The sequence below is a fragment of the Molossus molossus genome, unplaced genomic scaffold, assembly GCF_014108415.1.
Source record: "Molossus molossus isolate mMolMol1 unplaced genomic scaffold, mMolMol1.p scaffold_m16_p_6, whole genome shotgun sequence".
NCBI lineage: Eukaryota > Metazoa > Chordata > Mammalia > Chiroptera > Molossidae > Molossus > Molossus molossus.
Genome location: NW_023425399.1, coordinates 86,963,424 through 86,982,825, shown reverse-complemented (window position 1 = coordinate 86,982,825; position 19,402 = coordinate 86,963,424). Strand labels below are relative to the sequence as shown.

At 41.3% G+C, this 19,402-nt stretch overlaps 2 protein-coding genes across 5 annotated transcripts; one reads left to right on the top strand and one right to left on the bottom strand.

Moving 5' to 3' along the window:
- Positions 1 to 5,119: 5,119 nt before the first annotated feature.
- LOC118619050 (zinc finger protein 271) lies at positions 5,120 to 19,252 on the bottom strand. Of its 4 annotated transcripts, none has more exons than XM_036245713.1 (3): positions 19,019 to 19,252; positions 18,310 to 18,475; positions 5,120 to 7,893 (listed from the first exon to the last, which is right to left on the bottom strand). In XM_036245713.1, the coding sequence occupies exons 2-3, from the start codon at positions 18,407 to 18,409 to the stop codon at positions 5,882 to 5,884; spliced, it is 2,112 nt and encodes a 703-aa protein (XP_036101606.1). In that variant the 5' UTR covers positions 18,410 to 18,475; positions 19,019 to 19,252; the 3' UTR covers positions 5,120 to 5,881. The 4 variants fall into 4 exon arrangements, with proteins under 4 accessions (XP_036101606.1, XP_036101608.1, XP_036101609.1 ...); XM_036245715.1 differs by having other exon boundaries at positions 18,310 to 18,394; XM_036245716.1 differs by lacking the exons at positions 18,310 to 18,475; positions 19,019 to 19,252 and adding an exon at positions 18,886 to 18,919.
- Positions 11,712 to 12,146, top strand: LOC118619056 (hemoglobin subunit alpha-like). Its single transcript, XM_036245727.1, has one exon. It carries the CDS (start codon positions 11,712 to 11,714, stop codon positions 12,138 to 12,140), a length of 429 nt encoding a protein of 142 aa, XP_036101620.1. The 3' UTR covers positions 12,141 to 12,146.
- Positions 19,253 to 19,402: the final 150 nt, after the last annotated feature.

Here is a 19,402-nt window from a genome sequence, read left to right as displayed (position 1 = left end):
AAACATTTAATTTCTCCCCAAACATGTTCTTAGAATCGTACTTATCTTAGAAAGTTGCTCAAGCCAATAGCCTCCCTGCTTTCCGGCTTGCCCTACTTCACTGAGTTCTCAACACAAGGCTGGTCATGTAAGTCAGGATATGTCATTTCCCTGTTCAAAATCCTCTTCCTTTTTGCTCTATTTAAATATTTAAAGGGCATTGTGCCTGCAACTTACTTTTAAAAATGGCATGTGACTGACAACCCCCAGAAGGGGGTGGGGGTGGGGGGAGAGATAAACCACAGGACTTTATGCATGTGTGCATGAACAATAGACATGGACAACAAAGCTGGGGACAGGGCGGGGAGGGAGGGGAAGGGGGGAATCAGTGGAGGAAAAAAGGAGAAACATCTGTAACAAAAATAATTTTTAAAAATGGCATGTGTATTATAGATATAGATAATATACACATTTGGGTAGATAGCGATTATCTGGCCCAAAATGTAAATAGAGCATAAAGTAGTTTTTGCCAGGTTTCTCCACTGTAGTTACTGTTTTCCCCCCTTTCCATATACTATTCCTTTACTATTCCTTGGAAGACAATCAACAGTTCCAGCCTTCTTTTTTTTTTTTTATCCTCACCTGAGGACATTTTTCCATTTTTTGTTCAGATAGAGCGGGAGGGAGAGAGAGGAAGAGAGAGAGAGAGAGAAACATCGACATGAAGGGACACATCGAGTGGCTGCCACCCGCACGACCAACCAGGGCCGGGGACAAACTGCAACCGAGGTACGTGCCCTTAGCGGGAACCGAACCCGGGTCTCTCTGTACCGCAGGCCGACGCTCCAACCGCTGAGCCAAACCGGCCAGGGCAGTTCCAGCCTTCTTTAGGTGTGGGAGGTTGGGATTATACTTCACATCCTGGAGGGTGGAAAATCAACATATATTATTTGTAATTCTTTCATACGGAAAATTTGTCTCTTCTTCCATATTCACATCAGTATGGACTCATGTATATATATTTGGTCTTGGAAGCTCTTTCAGCTTGACCCCTTTGGTCCTTTGACATGCCCCCATTGTATTGTTTTTTGAGCTCTTTTGCTTCCTTTCTTGTACTGAGAGATGTTCCAGGCTCATCTTGTATTTTCCCTGCCCTAGCCCTACAACCAGCCATTTCTCAAAGGAACCCTGATTCCTTTTATTTGGAGAATGTTGTTTACAAACCATGATCTGGATATGCTCACTGATACTGGAGTGTCATTACTTCTAGGTCCTCTCAGAGAACACAGCTAGGTAATATATACTAATCCATGTATACACATTAAAATATTTTTTTTCTTTATTGATATTAGAGAGAGGAAGGGAGAGATAGAAACATTGATGAGAGAGAACATCAATAGGCCGCCTCCTGCATGCCCCCCACTGGGGATGGGGCCCACAACCTGGGCATATGCCCTGACTAGGAATCGAACAGGTGACTTCTTGGTGCATGGGTCGGTGTTCAACCACTGAGCCACACCGGCTGGGCTCATTTTATAATTGTTTCTGTATCTATCCATCTGCATGTGTGTGTGTGTGTGTGTGTGTGTGTGTGTGTGTGTGAGAGAGAGAGAGAGTTCATATTCATATCTGTGAGCAGTGATTCTGGTAATTTTTTTTTATTAAACACTGAATATTGTGCGTGAAAAGTTACAGTCTCTGGATGAGGTTGTCATCTTCCAGAGAGGATTCACCTGTCTTCTAACTGGAAACTAGAGTTAGCAGATAATTTACTAAAAGGCTGATCTGACTTGTTTCAGACTTCTTGTAATTCTGGTCCACATGGGTTTCATTGTCACTCCTAGAATATAACTTTTCAATGTTTACACTGAGATTGTGGGGTGATTACAAGAACACCTCCTTTTGGCATGTTCTGTACTCCAATTTTTACTCCCTACCACAGTGAGTTTGCTGAGAGCACATCCTATTTGGCAAGTTCTGTACTCCAATTTTTACTCCCTACCACAGTGAGTTTACTCCCTACCACAGTGAGTTTTCCAGTGTCGTTTGGCTAGATTTCTTGGCCTTTGGCTCTGCCAGTTGAAGAATCAGCAAGTGCTTCGGAAAATCAATTGGCATTAACTGTCAGGCCCAATACTCTGCATTTCCCTTCCCTTTTTACTCACTATACTTCATTATTGTTTTACTTTTTTACAGTAAGTGGCATTACTTTTATAACTCATTTCCAAATCCTAGTAGGCAACTGGATTTAGAAAATGGGAAGAGAAAAAAAAAATGCCCCAGCCGGTTTTGCTCAGTGGTTAGAACGTCGGCCTGCAGACCAGAGAGTCCCAGGTTCAGTTCCCACTAAGAGCATGTACCTCAGTTGCAGTTTGTCCCCGCCCCAGCTCGGGTCGTGTGGGTGGCAACCAGTCAATGTTCTCTCTCACATCGATGTTTCTCTCTCACCCCCTTTCTCCCTCTCCCTGTATCTGAAGATAATTGCAAAAAAAAAAAAAGAAAGAAAGAAAATGGGGAGAGTGAGGAGCGTAGGATAGCTGTTATTTTATCTGAACAGCAAGATGTTTAGTAGTGCAATTCACCATGATAGGGAATTCAGGAGGAAGATATTATGGATGTATGTGTTAAGTTCATGAATTTGAGTTTACCTGTAGAATACAGGATAGAAATGTGTAGTAAGCAGCTGGCTCTTAACATTTCATTCTCAGAAGACATGGCTAACCAGATGTAAGTTGGATCATCCTATTTTTTTTTTAATGTTTTTATTGATTTTAGAGAGGAAGGAAGAGGGAGAGAGAAACATTGATGAGAGAAGCATTGCTTTCTGCCTCCTGCATGCCCCTTAGAGCCCACAACCCAGGCCTGTGCCCTGACCAGTAATCGAACTGATGACCTCTTGGTGTACGGGATGGTGCTCAACCTACTGAGCCACAGTGGCCAGGTCTCTTTTACACTTTTTAAATTTCCCAAAAAACACAAAAATTGATTGTACCTTTCTCCTTACTCACTTCTCAACTTATCATCATGTCAATACCTTCAAGATCCTCTACTTCTGGACCTCATAATTCTATTTACAGACTTCCAAATACTTGTTCTTTTTGCTCTTTCTCCTTTTAATTTTAGATTCTTCATAAAGCAGGGAGATGGTGATACCATTCCCTAGTTCAAAGATGCTAATGGCTTTCCATTATCATGAGAGCAAAATATAGAAATGTAACTACTCCCACCATACCTAGCACTTCTTAGATGACACTAAACCCCAGAAAGTTTAAGTGCCTGCTTATCTACTATCACAATGCTCAGCTGTCTTTAAAAAAATTTGTTTTCGCCCTGGCCGGTTTGGCTCAGCGGTTGGAGCGTCGGCCTGCGGTCCGGAGAGACCCGGGTTCGGTTCCCGCTAAGGGCACGTACTTTGGTTGCACTTTGTCCCCGGCCCTGGTTGGTCGTGCGGGTGGCAGCCACTCGATGTGTTCCTTCACGTCGATGTTTCTCTCTCTCTCTCCCTTCCTCTCTCTCTCCCTGTACAAAAAAAAAAAAAAAATTTGTTTTCTTTATTGATTTTAAAGAGAGGAAGGGAGGAGAGAAACATCGATAGGAGAGAAACATCGATGAGAGAGAACATTGATTGGCCACCTCCCATATGCCCCCCACTGGAGATTTGGCCCACAACCTGGGCCCGTGCCCTGACCAGGAATCGAACCAATGACCTCTTGGTGCATGGGTCGATGCTCGACCACTGAGCCACACCAGCCAGGCAGCTGTCTTTTCTTTTACTTCATTTTTATTTCCATCTTATCCTTACTCTTTTATTTATTTATTTTTTTATCCTCACCAGAGGACATTTTTCCATTTTTTGTTCAGGTAGAGTGGGAGGGAGAGAGACGAACAGAGAGAGAGAGAGAAACATCGATGTGAAAGGGACACATCGAGTGGCTGCCACCCGCACGACCGAGTGGGGCCGGGGACAAACCGCAACCGAGGTACGCGCCCTTAGCGGGAACCGAACCCGGGTCTCTCAGGACCGCAGGCCGACGCTCTAACCGCTGAGCCAAACCGGCCAGGGCTTACTCTTTTAAATATATGGTCCAGCCCTGGCCGGTTTGGCTTAGCGGTTAGAGCATTGGCCTGCGGTCCAGAGAGACCTGGGTTTGGTTCCTGCTAAGGGTGCATACCTGGGTTGTGGTTTGTCCCCGGCCCCGGTCGGTCGTGCAGGTGGCAGCCACTCGATGTGTGCCTTTCACGTTGATGTTTCTCTCTCTCTCTCTCTTCCTCTCCCTCCCACTCTATCTGAACAAAAAATGGAAAAAAATATCCTCAGGTGAGGATAAAAAACAACAAAAAAACATGTTCCAGCCATTATTTTCATAACACTTAAGCTTGAGGGCAAGAACCTGTTTTTCCCCCTCCAGCAGCACTTAATACAGTACCTGGACACTGAATATTTGTTGAATGAATTAATGGCTAAGCGCCACACCCCACATCACTTCTTATACTTCCTTGCTTCTATGCCTTTGTTGACTATTCCTTCTCTGCAGTTATGCCCCTGCCTCATCCTTCAAACCTCAGATCTCAGGAGCTCCACAAAGCTTTCCCTTTTCTTTCCAGTTAGAATTGAACCCTATCTCCTCTGAGCTCTTGTCTACCTTTATGATTACACTGAGCTATGTGTTTTCTGTATACATCAGTCTTTATCACTATACAATACATGCTTTGTTGGGACAGTATACAAACTGTTTTGTATACAAACTTTGTGTAGACTATAACACCTTAAAAATACCTTGCACATAGTAATTTAACAATGTCTGTTGGATTGAAATAGTAATTGGATAATTATAGGGGATATTTAAAGTAAATGACAGTAGCAGAATTTTAACATGGTTAATACAAGAAAGACAATTTGAAATATTTATTTTTTAAAAACTTTTAATTTTTCAGTAGAAAACTTTGCACATATGTGGCCTATTATCAATGTATGTCAGAAATCAACAAAAAGACTGAGGAAATGTTGCCATTTAAAAAAATCACTAGGTAGGTCTTTTAAAACAGAATATGCTACATAGATTAGTCATGGGAATATTACTATAATTATCATTTTGTTCAATCTATAGATGACAAGATATAGTAATATAGAAATCTTCACAATGACATGGAATTTTTTTTGCTTATTCAGAAGCTGTGATTAAATGGTAATATTGAAGAAATGATTTCAAACCACTAAAGTTTATAGGCTTCATTATTGAGAGAAAAATAAATCCATATTTGCTGTGATCACAGGAACTTTAAAAACTCCTTTTCACTAGGAAAACCAAAACTAGACCAAAAATTATTTTTTGAGAATTATATTTTTTATAACTACACTGGAATTATGTAGTTAATAAATTTAATACCAGAATAGCATAGGGTGTTCACACACAGGGGATTCAATGATAACCAGTGTTAGCATAAGGTAGAACTCTCCAGCTGTCAGCAGATAAGTGTGATATCAGAGTGAATGCTAATTAAATTATGGAAGGAATTAAACTTTCCCTACATTATCTAAAACAACTTCTTCGATATGTAATAATTTGGGCTCACTAAAGGTGTGAGTTTATAATAAACAAATTTATTTCTAAGTTCTGATTGCACATCCCACAACACTGATTTTTACAGTATCTGATAAGGTTCTTAATACTGTTAAAACTCTCCTTTTGTGGATTGTATTGGATAAGACTATAGCTTTTCTTATAACAGACACGGATTTCTTTCCATTGTTGCCGACATTCAATAAAATTTTTATTCACATTGAACATTTCCCCACGACACACAGGATTCCTCCTCAGAAATTTTCTTTAGTAATGTCTGAGCTCTGAGTTAGACCTTCATTATAAAAATCGAATCAATGTTTTCTCTCCACTGTAGTTTTTTAATGTAGAACAAGAGTTGAGCATTGATTAAAACCCTTTTCATAATCATCAATAGCATTCATAAGCTTTTTTTCTGGTATAGTGTCTCTGGTACTGAATAAAGTCGGTGTATACACTAAAGGTTTTCCCACATTTGTCACATTTAGATTGTCTTGGCCAGAATGGACTTTCTCATGATCAATAAGTTCAGAGAGCTGGGTGAAACTTCTGCTGCACTGAATACACCTGTGGGGTTTCTCCCCAGTGTGGATTCTCTGATGTTCAATAAGCTCGGTGCATGTGCTGAAGGCTTTCCAACACGTGTCACATTTGGATGGCTTTTCACCAGTGTGGATTCTTTGATGGTTAATGAGGTCAGAGCGCCGACTAAAGCTTTTGCCACACTGATCACATGGATATGGTTTCTCCCCAGTGTGGATCCTTTGATGTAGGATGAGAGCTGAGCACTGACTGAAAGCCTTCCCACACTCATTACATTTGTATGGTTTTTCCCCAGTGTGGATTCTCTGGTGTTTGATGAGGTCTGAGTTCTGACTGAAACTTTTGCTGCACTGTGTGCATGGGTATGGTTTTTCTCCAGTGTGGATTCTCTGATGAAGAATAAGGTCGGAACTCTGACTGAAGGCTTTCTCACAACTATCGCAGTGATAGGGCTTTTCCCCAGAGTGTACTCTCTGATGTTTAGTGAGGTCTGAGCTTTGACTAAAACTTTTATTGCACTGATTACATGCATATGGTTTCTCTCCAGTGTGTATTCTTTGATGTTTAACGAGGTCTGAACGACGACTAAAGCTTTTAGAACAATCGCTACATGGATAGGGTTTCTCTCCAGTGTGGATTCTCTGATGTAGAATAAGGTTGGAGCTCTGGCTAAAGGTTTTCCCACATTCATCACATTCATAGGGTTTCTCACCTGTGTGAATCCTATGATGTTTAACAAGATCTGATCTTCGACTAAACATTTTACTGCACTGGTTACATGGGTAAGGCTTCTCTCCAGTGTGAATTCGTTGATGATTAATAAGATCTGAAAGTCTACTGAAGGCTTTGCTACACTGAGTACATGGATAGGGTTTCTCTCCAGTGTGAATTCTCTGGTGCAGAATAAGGACTGAGCTCTGATTAAAAGCCTTCCCACATTCATTACATTTATAGGGTTTCTCTCCAGTGTGGATCCTTCGATGTTTAATAAGGTCTGAGTTCTGACTGAAACTTTTGCTACATTGATCGCATGGATATGGTTTCTCCCCAGTGTGGATTCTCTGATGCAAAATAAGATCTGAGCTCTGACTGAAGGCTTTTCCACACACATCACATTTATATGGTTTTTCCCCAGTGTGGATTCTTTGATGTTTGATAACATCAGAACTCTGACTAAAATGTTTGTTACACTGGTTACATGTATAAGGCTTCTCTCCAGTATGGATTCTCTGATGTTTAACCAGGTCTGAGCGCTGGCTAAAACTTTTACTACAATGATTGCACTGATAGGGTTTTTCTCCTGTGTGGATTCTCTGATGTATAATAAGATCTGAGCTCTGACTGAAGGCTTTCCCACATTCATCACATTTATAAGGTTTTTCACCAGTGTGGACTCTTTGATGTTTAATAAGATCTGAGCTCCGACTGAAACTTTTAATACACCAATTACAAGGATAGGGTTTCTCGCCAGTATGAATTCTCTGATGCAGAATCAGAGCTGAGCTCACACTAAAGGCCTTTCCACACTTATCACATTCATAGGGTTTCTCCCAATGGGTTCTTTGATGCCTAATAAGGCTTGTACTCCAAGCAAAGCTTTGTCCACATTCATCACAGTCATGTTGTCTTCTTTTAAAGAGGTTCTGATCCTTTTCATTTAATTTATCCCCATATTCACAGAATTCTCTATATTCAGAATCCTGGAAAACACTGTCTCTTGGGTTGTGAGACTCTTCAGTCAATAGTTCAGTTTTTGCTCTAATTTCTTCCTCTGAAGCCAGTTCTCCAATCTTGGTCTTAGTCTCACCATCTAGAACAATAAACAAAATCCAAATGGAATGTGTTTTCCAGACGTAAGAAAGTTTCAGATGAAACAGATCAGGAGTTACCTATAAAATGTTATCACAATGTGGGAGTGCTACAAAAACACAACATTATCCTCTGAGAAGAAAACTAGGAGGAATCAATAAGTAATGGATCACAATAACCATTCAGAGAAGTGGCTTACTGGATTTGATGTATACATGGTTTGTCACAGGAGACCTGGGAATACCAAAATGTAATCACAGTGACTAGGAAAGTCTGACTACATTAGAGCTGATACACAAGCAATTTATGAATATTCATAAAATAAACAGTGTGAAAGAGTAGAGTGGGTGGAGGAAAAGTGGGAGGAGGCAGCTGCACCCAGGTGTCACTGGGAGGGTACACCAACCAGGCTGGTCAGAGGCTGTTATTAGGTTAAAGAAAGCAACAGTATGCCCAGGAATGGTCAAGACAGAATCCTAAACTATCAAAAATAGGTCTACAGATAATCCTCCATCTCTTTTGTCCTCATTATTACCAAGGAAGTGGCCAAGAATGCATGATCCCATTTTTGGATCAGCCAAATTTACTGATCAAACCTCCTTATTAAGATGTGTAAACAGGAAACGGTTAGAGAGGTGGGGTCAGAAATCTCTGTTGAGTTGGTTTTTGAGGCCATTCCTATGCTCAACAATACCAGATGTCTGTATGGTAGGGAGCATGAGGGCTCCACTGCATTTCTTGATCGTCAGCCCAGTGTTAAGTGGTGTTTACTGTAAAAGGCACATCATTGTCAGAATGCATATGGTCTAGAGAGCTGAACATATGACACTGATTATTTTAAAGGCTAAAGTTCCAAATCCCAAGCCTTCAAGTGGAGGCGTCTTCCCTCCAAAGACAAAGGGCACTGGAAAAAGTAACTTATCTGGGAAAATCTAAGTGTGTATTGAGTGATTTATGCAATATGAACATATTATGGAATTTGCCATATATGTAGAATTAAAATACATGGCAAGAAATAGTACAATGGGAGGGAGGTAAATAGAACTAAAATATTACAAGGTCTTTGGATTATCCTAGAAGTAGTAAATCAAGATAAAATGTAATATATTAAATGTGCATGTTGTAATTTCTTTTTTTTTTTTTATTATCCTCACCCGAGGACATTTTTCCATTTTTTGTTCATGTAGAGTGGGAGGGAGAGAGAGGAACAGAGAGAGAGAAACATCGATGTGAAAGAAACACATCGAGTGGCTGCCACCCGCACGACTGACCAGAGCCGGGGACAAACTGCAACCGAGGTACATGCCCTTAGCGGGAACCGAACCCGGGTCTCTCAGGACCGCAGGCCGACACTCTAACCGCTGAGCCAAACCGGCCAGGGCTGTATGCTGTAATTTCTAAGGCAGCCCTTTTCAACCAGGGTCCCATAAGAAAATAAAACAAAATGATCTGAGTGACCATTTTCTTAATTCTCCCAAAAAATGATATACAGCTAGTAGCACAACAGATGTAGAGGAGAGTCATTAACACATTACTTACAATGGATGCCTTAGAGCACTTGGGCTAAATTCTCTCACAGAATCACATCAGAGAAAGGCTGCTATGGGGTAACCATTAAATAACAATAAAAGAATGTATAAACAATAAATTAATTTTAAAAAGTTAAAACGAAAAACCTGATAATACAAAATTAGGCTAAAAAGGAGACAAAAGAAACAAAACATGGGATAAATAAAAACAAATAAGAAGATGGTACATTTAAATCCAAACATCAACTATGTTATATGTAAATTAACTTCTCCAATAAAAAGCAAAGAAAAACCAACTGCTAACATCATACTAATAGTTATATAATGAATGTTTTTCTTCTAGGAACAAGGGGGTAAAGCAAAGATGCCCTCTCTTTCCATCTATTCAACATTGTACAACTTCTATTCAATATTCCTAGCCAATGCAATAAGACATAAACAAATGTTTGAAACATACAAATAAAAAAAATCAAACTGTCTTTACTTACAGACTACACAATCACATATATAAAAAATCCTAAAGTGTCTCAAAAAAGTTATTAGAACTTGTAAATGAGTTTATTAAGCAATATACAAAAACCAATTGTATTTCTGTATACTAGCAATGAACAATTAGAATGAAAATTCAAAACATTTTAATCAATTGTATCAAAAAATGAAATACTTAAAAAGAAATTCAACAAAATATACGTAATGTTTGTACAATGAAAACTAAAACATTGCTGAGAGAAATGAAAAAAAACCTAATAACCAGAAATATATCCCATGATTGATGAATAGAAAGATTTAATATTGTCAGAATGGTAGAATTCTTCCCAAATTGATCTATAAATTCAATGCAACCCCAATCAAAATCTCAGCAGTCTTTTTTTGTAGAAATTGACAAACTGATTCTAAAATTTTTTTTTTTTTTTTTTATCCTCACCCGAGGACATTTTTTGTTCAGGTAGAGTGGGAGGGAGAGAGAGGAAGAGAGAGAGAGAGAGAGAGAGAAACATCGATGTGAAAGGGACACATCGAGTGGCTGCCACCTGCACGACTGAGCAGGGCCGGGGACAAACTGCAACCAAGGTACATGCCCTTAGCGGGAACCGAACCTGGGTCTCTCGGGACCGCAGGCTGATGCTCTAACCGCTGAGCCAAACCGGCCAGGGTGATTCTAAACTTTTTTTTTAAATCCTCACCTGAGAACCTTTTTGCATTTATCTTTAGATAGAGCAGGAGTGAGAGAGGGAGGAAGAGACAGAGAAACATTGATATGAGAGAGACACATTGAGTGACTGCCACTCACACAACCCCAACCAGGGCCGGGGACAAACTGCGACCAAGGTACATGCCCTTAGCGGGAACCAAACCCAGGGCTCTCTGGTCCGCAGGCCAACGCTCTAACCGCTGAGCCAGACTGGCCAGGGCTGATTCTATACTTTATATAGAAAGCCACAGAAGAGTCTAAACAATTTTGAAAAAGAACACAATGGAGAAGTTACACTATTTTATTTCAAGGTTTACTATAAAGCTACAGCAATCAAGGCAGTGTGTTAATGGCATAAGGACAGACATACCCATTAATGGTATAGGACTGAGAGCAAATAAATAGATCCAAACATACATGTACAACTGATCATCAGCAGACTTGAGAGATAATTCAGTGGTGAAAGGACCATCTCTTTTCAACTAAATATTTTAGAACTGGACATCATAATGACCAAAATTAACCCCAGCTCTTTCCTTACGTTATACACAAAAATTAACTAGAAATGTAATATAAACCTAAACATAAAAGCTAAAACTATAACTTCTAGAAGAAAGCATAGATAACCAAAATTAATGAATAGAACTTGAGAAAATAAATTTGTGTTGTTTAAGCTATTCAGTCTGTGATATTTTGTTATGGCAGCCCTAGCAGACAAAAACGGTATGTTTTTAAACTTTAGACATTTATGGAATTATACCACATGTATTCTACAACTTGCTTTTTTGCTAAACATTGTATTTGGAAGATTCATCCATATTCATGTGCACAGCTGTAGTACACTCATGTTCACTACTATAGCGTGTCATACACCACAATTTATTTACCCATTCTCCTCCTTCAATGGACAATAACACTTTGCTATTACAAACAATGTCAATACGAATATGCTGGTATATCTATATCAGAAATAGAACTGTTGGGTCTTCAAGTAGATATTTTAAGTGGTTAAACCAATTCACACTTCCATCAGGAGTGTATAAGAGTTAACACTGCTCGACCCTTCTGGTCCATACACAGACTCAGAAAGAAGCTACCATGGTGGTGTCCCCCCACAACAAAAGCAAGGTCAAGGCCGCCTGGGGTAAGGTTGGCAGCAGTGCTGGCGACTATGGCGCAGAGGCCCTGGAGAGGATGTTCCGGAGCTTTCCCACCACCAAGACCTACTTCCCCCGCTTTGACCTGTCCCACGGCTCTGCCCAGGTCAAGGGTCACAGCAAGAAGGTGGGTGACACCCTGACCAACGCTGTGGCCCACATGGACAACCTGCCTGGTGCTCTGTCGGCCCTGAGCGACCTGCATGCCTACAAGCTGTGTGTGGACCCTGTCAACTTCAAGCTCCTGAGCCACTGCCTGCTGGTGACTCTGGCCAGCCACCACCCCTCTGATTTCAACCCTGCCACCCATGCCTCCCTGGACAAGTTTTTTGCCTCCGTGAGCACCGTGCTGACCTCCCAATACCGTTAAGCTGGAGCCGCAGCTATCCCTACCCCAGGTCGGAGCCCTTTTACGCTCTGTGCACCCACACTTCCTGATATTTGAATGAAGTCTGAGTGAGTTGCAAAAAAAAAAAAGAGTTAACATTGCTCTATATTCTAACCAACATTTAATCTTTTTTTAATTGCATCAAGCTCTTATCTCTACTACATTAAAACTACAATTATTAAAGTACTTAATAAGCTCTATCTTGACAAATCCAATGGTCAATTGACCTTATTCTTGATTTATTTGACACCGTTGATTACTCTCTTCTTAAAACATCTGCTTTCTTCTTGCTAACTTACCTTTCTCCTATCCTCCATATAACAGTCAGAGTGATCTTTATGTTATTATCCTATATAAAGAGTTCCAGTGGTTAGAGCATCGGCCTGTGGACCAGAGAGTCCTGGGTTCAGTTCCCGCTAAGGGCATGTACCTTGGTTGCAGTTTGTTTGCCACCCCGGTTGCGGTCGTGTGGGTGGCAACCACTCGATGTGTCTCTCTCACCTTGATGTTTCTCTCTCTCTTCCTCCCTTTCTCCCTCCTGCTCTATCTGAAGATAAAATGCAAAAAAAAAAAAAAAGAGTTCCAATGGCTTCCCATTAAACTGGGAATAAATTCCAAATTCTTCCTACGGCTTAGAAGGAATCTGGCATATTTTTGTCCTCATTTTATTCCACCACCCCTATTACCAGTCTAGCCCAGGTTCACTCTGTTCCTGATATACATCCATGGACCTCTTGTGTTTACTATTCCCTCTGCCTGGAACACTCTTCTCTTAAATAGTCACATGGCTTGTTCTCTCGCTTCATTTATATCTCCCACCAGAGAGGTACATTGCTTGGTGAACCCTAAATTTTGAGGCAACAGATACCAAAGAATATCCTAGTTTGCTCTTGGGCACTGATAGACTTAATGCTTGACCACAGAGTGCCAAGTGACTATTACAAACTGACCACTACGTACTAGTTGTTATTTAGTACAACAAATCATAAAATTGGACATACAAACCTACATTCATTCCATTGTGAAACCAAGTCTGGAAGACAAGTAAATTCTATGTGCTAGTGACTCAGATTCTCATAGTGCCTGTTCCTGTTTCTACTATTTCTATCCTTCAACCTATATTCATGGCCTGATGGGAATTCCCTACTACCAGTTAACAGAGATCAAAAAAGTTGAGAACTGGTTTACAGATGAGTCTGACCATGTGTGGGCACAAGCTGAAAGCAAGAGCTTTCACTTACACCCTGCTGTGGTCTCAAAAATACCAGTGAAGGCAAATCTTCCTAGTGGGCACAATTTCAGGTATACAATTAGTTGTCTACGTTTCATGGAAGGCGACATTGCCTACAATACATGTCTATATTGACTAATGGGTAGTGACTAATGCGGTTATCTGATTAATTAGTTACCTGGAAAGAATAAGACTGGAAGACTAGAAACAAGGATTGTGGAGGAAAAGTGTGAGGATGGACCTCCTAGAATGAGTAAAGAATGAATTTATTTCTGTTGCATATGAATCCTCACCAAAGACCATCCACTATGGAGAAGCCTCCCAATCAGATGGACTTGATGATTCACATTATGAATGTCAATCAGCCCTTTTACCAATGCCTTCCCAATGAACTCATGTACAAAGTGATCATAGCCAGCCACTTAGGGGAAGATTCATTATGTTCGACCCCTTCTAACATGGAGGGGTGGCAATTTGCTTTCAAAGGACTAAATACATAGTCCAGGTATGAATTTGCATTGACTTAAAATACCATGGCTATACTTATTACCCTGGTATTCTATTCAATATTGCCTCCAATGGAGTCATTTTATAGGGAAAGAAGTACAGCGGTGAGCTCATACCTATATAATTCAGGGTCTTACTACATGCCCCATCATCCAGACATGGATTGCGATAATGATGAAATGTTTGCTGAAGATTCAGTTTTGGAATCAGCTAGGCAACACTACCAAGTTTGGGGGTGCTGTTGTACAGGATGCAATATACCTTAAACCAGAGGAAATCAAACAGTATTTTTCCCCCAGAATACATGGGTATAGGGACTAAGGGTAAAGAAATAGCAAGAATGTTTCCTCTTACTATATCCCTAATAATCCACTTACATTATTTTTACTTCTTATCCTCATAAGCTTGGGCTTGGTGGGTTTGAGGTTCTGGCTCTCAAAGGAGAAATACTTCTACCATGGAACAAGGTTATGATTTTATTAAATATGAAGCCGAGACTTCCTTCTAGTGGCATTTTGGGCTCTTCATGCTGCTGAACCAACAAGCAGAGAAGGAGCCACTCTACTGACCAGGATGACTGATACTAATTACCAATAGGGAATTGGTTGCTGCTACATAATAGGGGGGGCAGAAGAATATGTCTGGAACTCAGAGGACCCACTGGAGAGCCTCTTCATTCTCTCATATCTAATTGGCCCAGTCAATGGTACACTAAGGTAACCTGAAAGGGACAGGATCACCAAGGGCTCAGATCATCCAGGAAAGCAGGATTATATTACTTAACCAGGTAAAATAATGTGTCACTGAGATTCTGGCAGAGAATAAAAGTAATATGGAGTGGGTGATGGACGAAGAGAGTTATGATTATCAACTTAGACTTGTGAACAGCAAAAACTGAAGCATTTGCCCTGGCCGGTTTGGTTCAGCGGTTAGAGTGTCGGCCTGCGGTCCTGAGAGACCCGGGTTCGGTTCCCGCTAAGGGCACGTACCTCGGTTGCAGTTTGTCCCCGGCCCTGGTCGGTTGTGCGGGTGGCAGCCACTCGATGTGTCCCTTCACATCGATGTTTCTGTCTCTCTCTCTGTTTCTCTCTCTCCCTCTCACTCTACCTGAACAAAAAATGGAAAAATGTCCTCGGGTGAGGATTAAAAAAAAAACAAAAAAAAAAAAACTGAAGCATTTATATTTTGTTAATTGTGTCTTTTACCCTTTTCCTCACTTCCTTATATGAAAAGCACTGGTCACAGTGAAGTTTTAGGTTTCAAGTGGAAGTATTATTTAATTATATACGTCAACCTGCAATGATATGGTAGCTTAAGACTTTGTTTTTCTGCTGTGCTGGGAACACAACAATCCAAACGAAGGACAAAAGTGGATATTATAAGTTAAAAGGGGTGGACTCTAATGGATATTTTCCTTTCCCTCCCCCAAAAGATCTACTGTTCACCCTGCTCTGTGCCTCAGGAGGCTGACATCAGTTTATGGACTACATTACTTGAGGTTCCATGCCTTCAGGCTTGCAATTAGATTTGACCAAAAGTGGGAGGAGAATGGTAAAGTGACCAGCTAACTGTCCTGGTTTGCCCCAAACAGAGGAGCTTCTCAGGATATGGGACTTTCAGTGCTAAATCCCAGGCAAGCTGGGATGAGTTGGTTACCCTACATCCTGGCTTCTCTCTTCCTAGGCCCGGAAATGAAGTAATCATGTTTCTTTTAGCTAAGGCCATAGCTCCTACTAAGCTCCCCACTGCAGGGTTTGGTAATTAATCTCTCCCTTTGTAACTTAAGGCCTAAAAGTAGCAATTGCTCCTCATAGTTGTTTTCCCCAAGGCTATTCTCCATCCCTTGTTGATTTCTATAATCCTACCTATTTTTTTTCCCCCCAGAAGGGTATGTTTATTGACTTTGAAGCGGGACACACACACACACACACACACACACACACACACACACATCAGTATGAGAGAGAAACATCAATCAGCTGCCTCCTGTACAAGCCCCAAATGGGGATTGAACCCACAACTTGGGTAAGTACCATGACCAGGAATTGAACCCGCAACCTTTTGGTATATGGGACACTCCAACCAACTGAGCCACCTGGCCAGGGCTTGCCTATCTTTTTCATGAAACTTTGAATTACCCCAACTGAATGAGCCATCTGTTTTCTGCTAGAATATTGACTGATACATTCTGGTTTATTTCTTCCACAACCACTGTTACTACCTGATACTATACTGCATATTTATTTATTTCCTGTGTAAGGCCCTTGAGGGCCAAGTCTTGTCTGTTCAATTCACTGCTATATCCCCCATATGTAGAGCAGTGCCTAGCACAGAGTAAACCCTCAATAATTAATAATAATATTATATGGTCAATAATAATAAGCTGTGATTTTTTTCTTTATTGATTTTTTTAGAGAGAGAGAGACATCAATGAGAGAGAACATCAACAGGCCGCCTCTTGCATGCCCCCCACCAGGGATTGGGCCCACAACCTAAGCATGTGCCCCGACTGGGAACTGAACCGGCGACCTCTTGGAGCATGGTTCGATGCTCAACCACTGAGCCACACCAGCCGGGCAATAAACATTTATCAACGACAAGTATTTTCTGAATAGTTAATTAAATGATTTGAATGATATATACATGTTAGCAGTGACTATTTCTCAAGGTGGAATTACAGGTTATTTAAACTTTCTGTTTTGTGCCTTTTTACATTTTATAAACGTACTTTAGTATAATTATATTACTCTATAATTAAAAATGTTATTTTATACACACTCTAAGAGAAATAAAAAGATGTAATATGTATATCAATTTATGTAAAACTGCAAGGAGGAGGCCCAATTTCTGCAGTGATTCTCAGGAAAGATGAGAGCTAGATGCCTTAGAACAAATTATTAAAGAAAGACAAATTCTAAACATGGGAGAAATAAAATAAAGATGCTTCCAAACTAAAAAAAGGCAGAAGATCTAAAGTAAAAGAAATGTATAACGGAAGTGAATTTCATAGAAAATACAGCAGCAATGGGAAGACTACAACGAAAAAGAAGGAAAAATGATGAGACCCTATAGAACATATGAACAAAGTTGGGGTCAAAATTATCTTACTAAAAACAACAGTGGCTAGTATTTATAAAGAATTTACTACCAGCCAGGTCTGTTCTCAGAGTTTTATATACAGGATCTCATTTAGTGCTTGTAGTGTTTGTTATGGTAGTAATAGATCCCATTGTATCCTATCTCCCCAAATCTCTATCCTTGTGTAGTTCTCACCCACAATGACTGTGGAAATGGTTATGTGACTTGCTCAGTGAATGACATATTAACAAATGTAACACAAACAGGTTAGAAAAGTGCTTTGCATCCCAGTGATTTCCTGAGAATCACTGCAGAATTGGGCCTCCTCCTTGCAGTTATGGCTTGCCCTCTGCCTGCATCCCAGGGCTTGTTCTCTGCCTGATTTTGGAAACTAGTGGCCTTGTGTAAAAGTCTGAGTTAGTCTGCTAGAAATATGTCACCCAAGCCATAGAAAGCACCAACAGCCAGACATATAAAATTGGTACTGGCTTCGATCCTGTCCTAGTTGGGCCACTAGATGACTATATGAGTGATCCCAGGCAAGACCAGAAGAAAAAAACTGCCCAGCTGAACTGAGTCCAAGATGATGACCTACAGAACCATAAGAAAATGACATAGTTTAAAAATGCCTGATCTTTTAGGTCACTAAGTTTTGGGGTCCTTTTTTTGGAGTAATAGATAGACACAATCCTCAAAATAACCTCCAAGATATGAATTAGTATACACTTACAAAATGAGTAAACAGAATCATAAAAAAAGTAACTTACTAAAGTTAGTTAATGACAAAGCTAGTATCTGAATCCAGGCCGTCAAAATCCAATTCTGGGAGGGAGAGGGAGGGAGGGAGACAGAGACAGAGACAGAGACAGAGACAGAGACAGAGACAGAGAGAGATCGATGGGTTGATTCCTGTACTCACCCCAACTGGGATTAAACTCAAAACCTTTTTAGTGTACAGGGCCAACGGTCCAACCAACTGAGCCACCCGGCTGGGGCAGACTCCAAAACTTTTAACTACTGCCCTACAGTAAATGAGAAAGATGACTTGAAAAGATTTTAAACACTGACAGATTGGTGATAAGGTGATTATAATGGGAAAAATGGATGATTTGGGGGACTTAAATGGAGAGAAGGAATTCCATCAGAATTTGATTGCCAGAATTCACAATAAAGTCATGTGACTGTGCCTGCAGTACTAAAGAGATGGTACTGCCTAACAGAGTGAGAGGTAGGCAATTCTTCAATACCAATAGCACTTGAAGACACTAACATAGCAATGGTGACACCCCCCTGACCCCAAAACCACTAAGAAAGACATAATACACTGCTTCTCACCTGACAGAAGGTGGTGGTGTTGAGATTCATAATTGAACTGTATCTCCATGGGCTGCAACTGGACAATGGACAGCTCTGGGAGCAACTGGAAAATTACCATTTCCTCAATAAGCTGTTCTGGTCCCGGTAGGGGTCTGAGACCTGGAGGCAACTGGGCACCACTGGGCTTGGGAGCGAAACATTGCGGAGACTTGAGATATAATTTTTTACACTACACCACCAGAAACATCCTCTAGATATAAAAGAAGTAAAGGAGGAAACAAAATCTCATTTAATTCCCAAGTGCTTGTCTCTCAGAAATTATTACGCTTCCTCTCTCGTCATCCAGGAGTCAGGCATTACTCCTCTTGGGCATATATTCTCCATTCCAAGTCTAGAGATATTTAAACATCATTGGTGGTTAATGCTAGCAAAATAAGGGCAAAACTGGAAAGACAAAACAAGGGCGGAAATCTTACAATTATGCCCCAGAGGTTAACACTCTGTGATTCGCTTCCCTTCCTATACCCAAATAACACTACTGAAGCATCATCGCGATCCGTCTTCCTCCTTCCTTCCCCTTCTTCCAACACTCACACATTCAGACTGCTCTTTCCAGGCGCTGTCGGCTGATTCTCGTGGATGCATCCACGCTTCTGATTCCACCCCCCCCCCCGCCCCCCATTTCCGATGTTCATTCAAATGAACCCAAGGGCCAGCAAGTACTGACCGGATACCAACAGCACTCCAGGCCAAGAACCGAACCAGCTCGCGGAGCCTAGGAGCCACGCCCAGCGGCGACTCCGGTGGCCTTGACTCTCCCATGGCCTCAAGGAACCGCACAGGATTCCCTGGCAGCGCCGCGAGGCCGCTTGAAAGGCTAGATCAACAGTTCCTCCGCCTCTCGAGAGCTGACATCACCCATACCTAGAGGTGTTCTGCAGGCCGCTCTCAAGCCTCACACTCCGGGAACCGGCCGTCGCCGGGTCCGCTCTAGGAATCTGGGAGGACTGCTCAGCTCTATGGAGCGGGGGGCCTCGCACTTGCGCACGCGCGGCGCGGTGGCGGCGGGGTGGGGGTGAGCACTGGGGGGGTGGCTAAGCTTTAACACCAG

What these genes read in the sequence shown, in the direction of transcription:
- LOC118619056 (XM_036245727.1), top strand. Translation starts at nt 11,712, where the DNA reads ATGGTGGTGTCCCCCCACAACAAAAGCAAGGTCAAGGCCGCCTGGGGT.
- LOC118619050 (XM_036245713.1), bottom strand. Translation starts at nt 18,409, where the DNA reads ATGGTAATTTTCCAGTTGCTCCCAGAGCTGTCCATTGTCCAGTTGCAG. An exon ending in ACACCACCACCTTCTGTCAG is followed by an intron (nt 7,894 to 18,309) that starts GTGAGAAGCAGT and finishes TTATTGTTCTAG; the next exon opens with ATGGTGAGACTAAGACCAAG.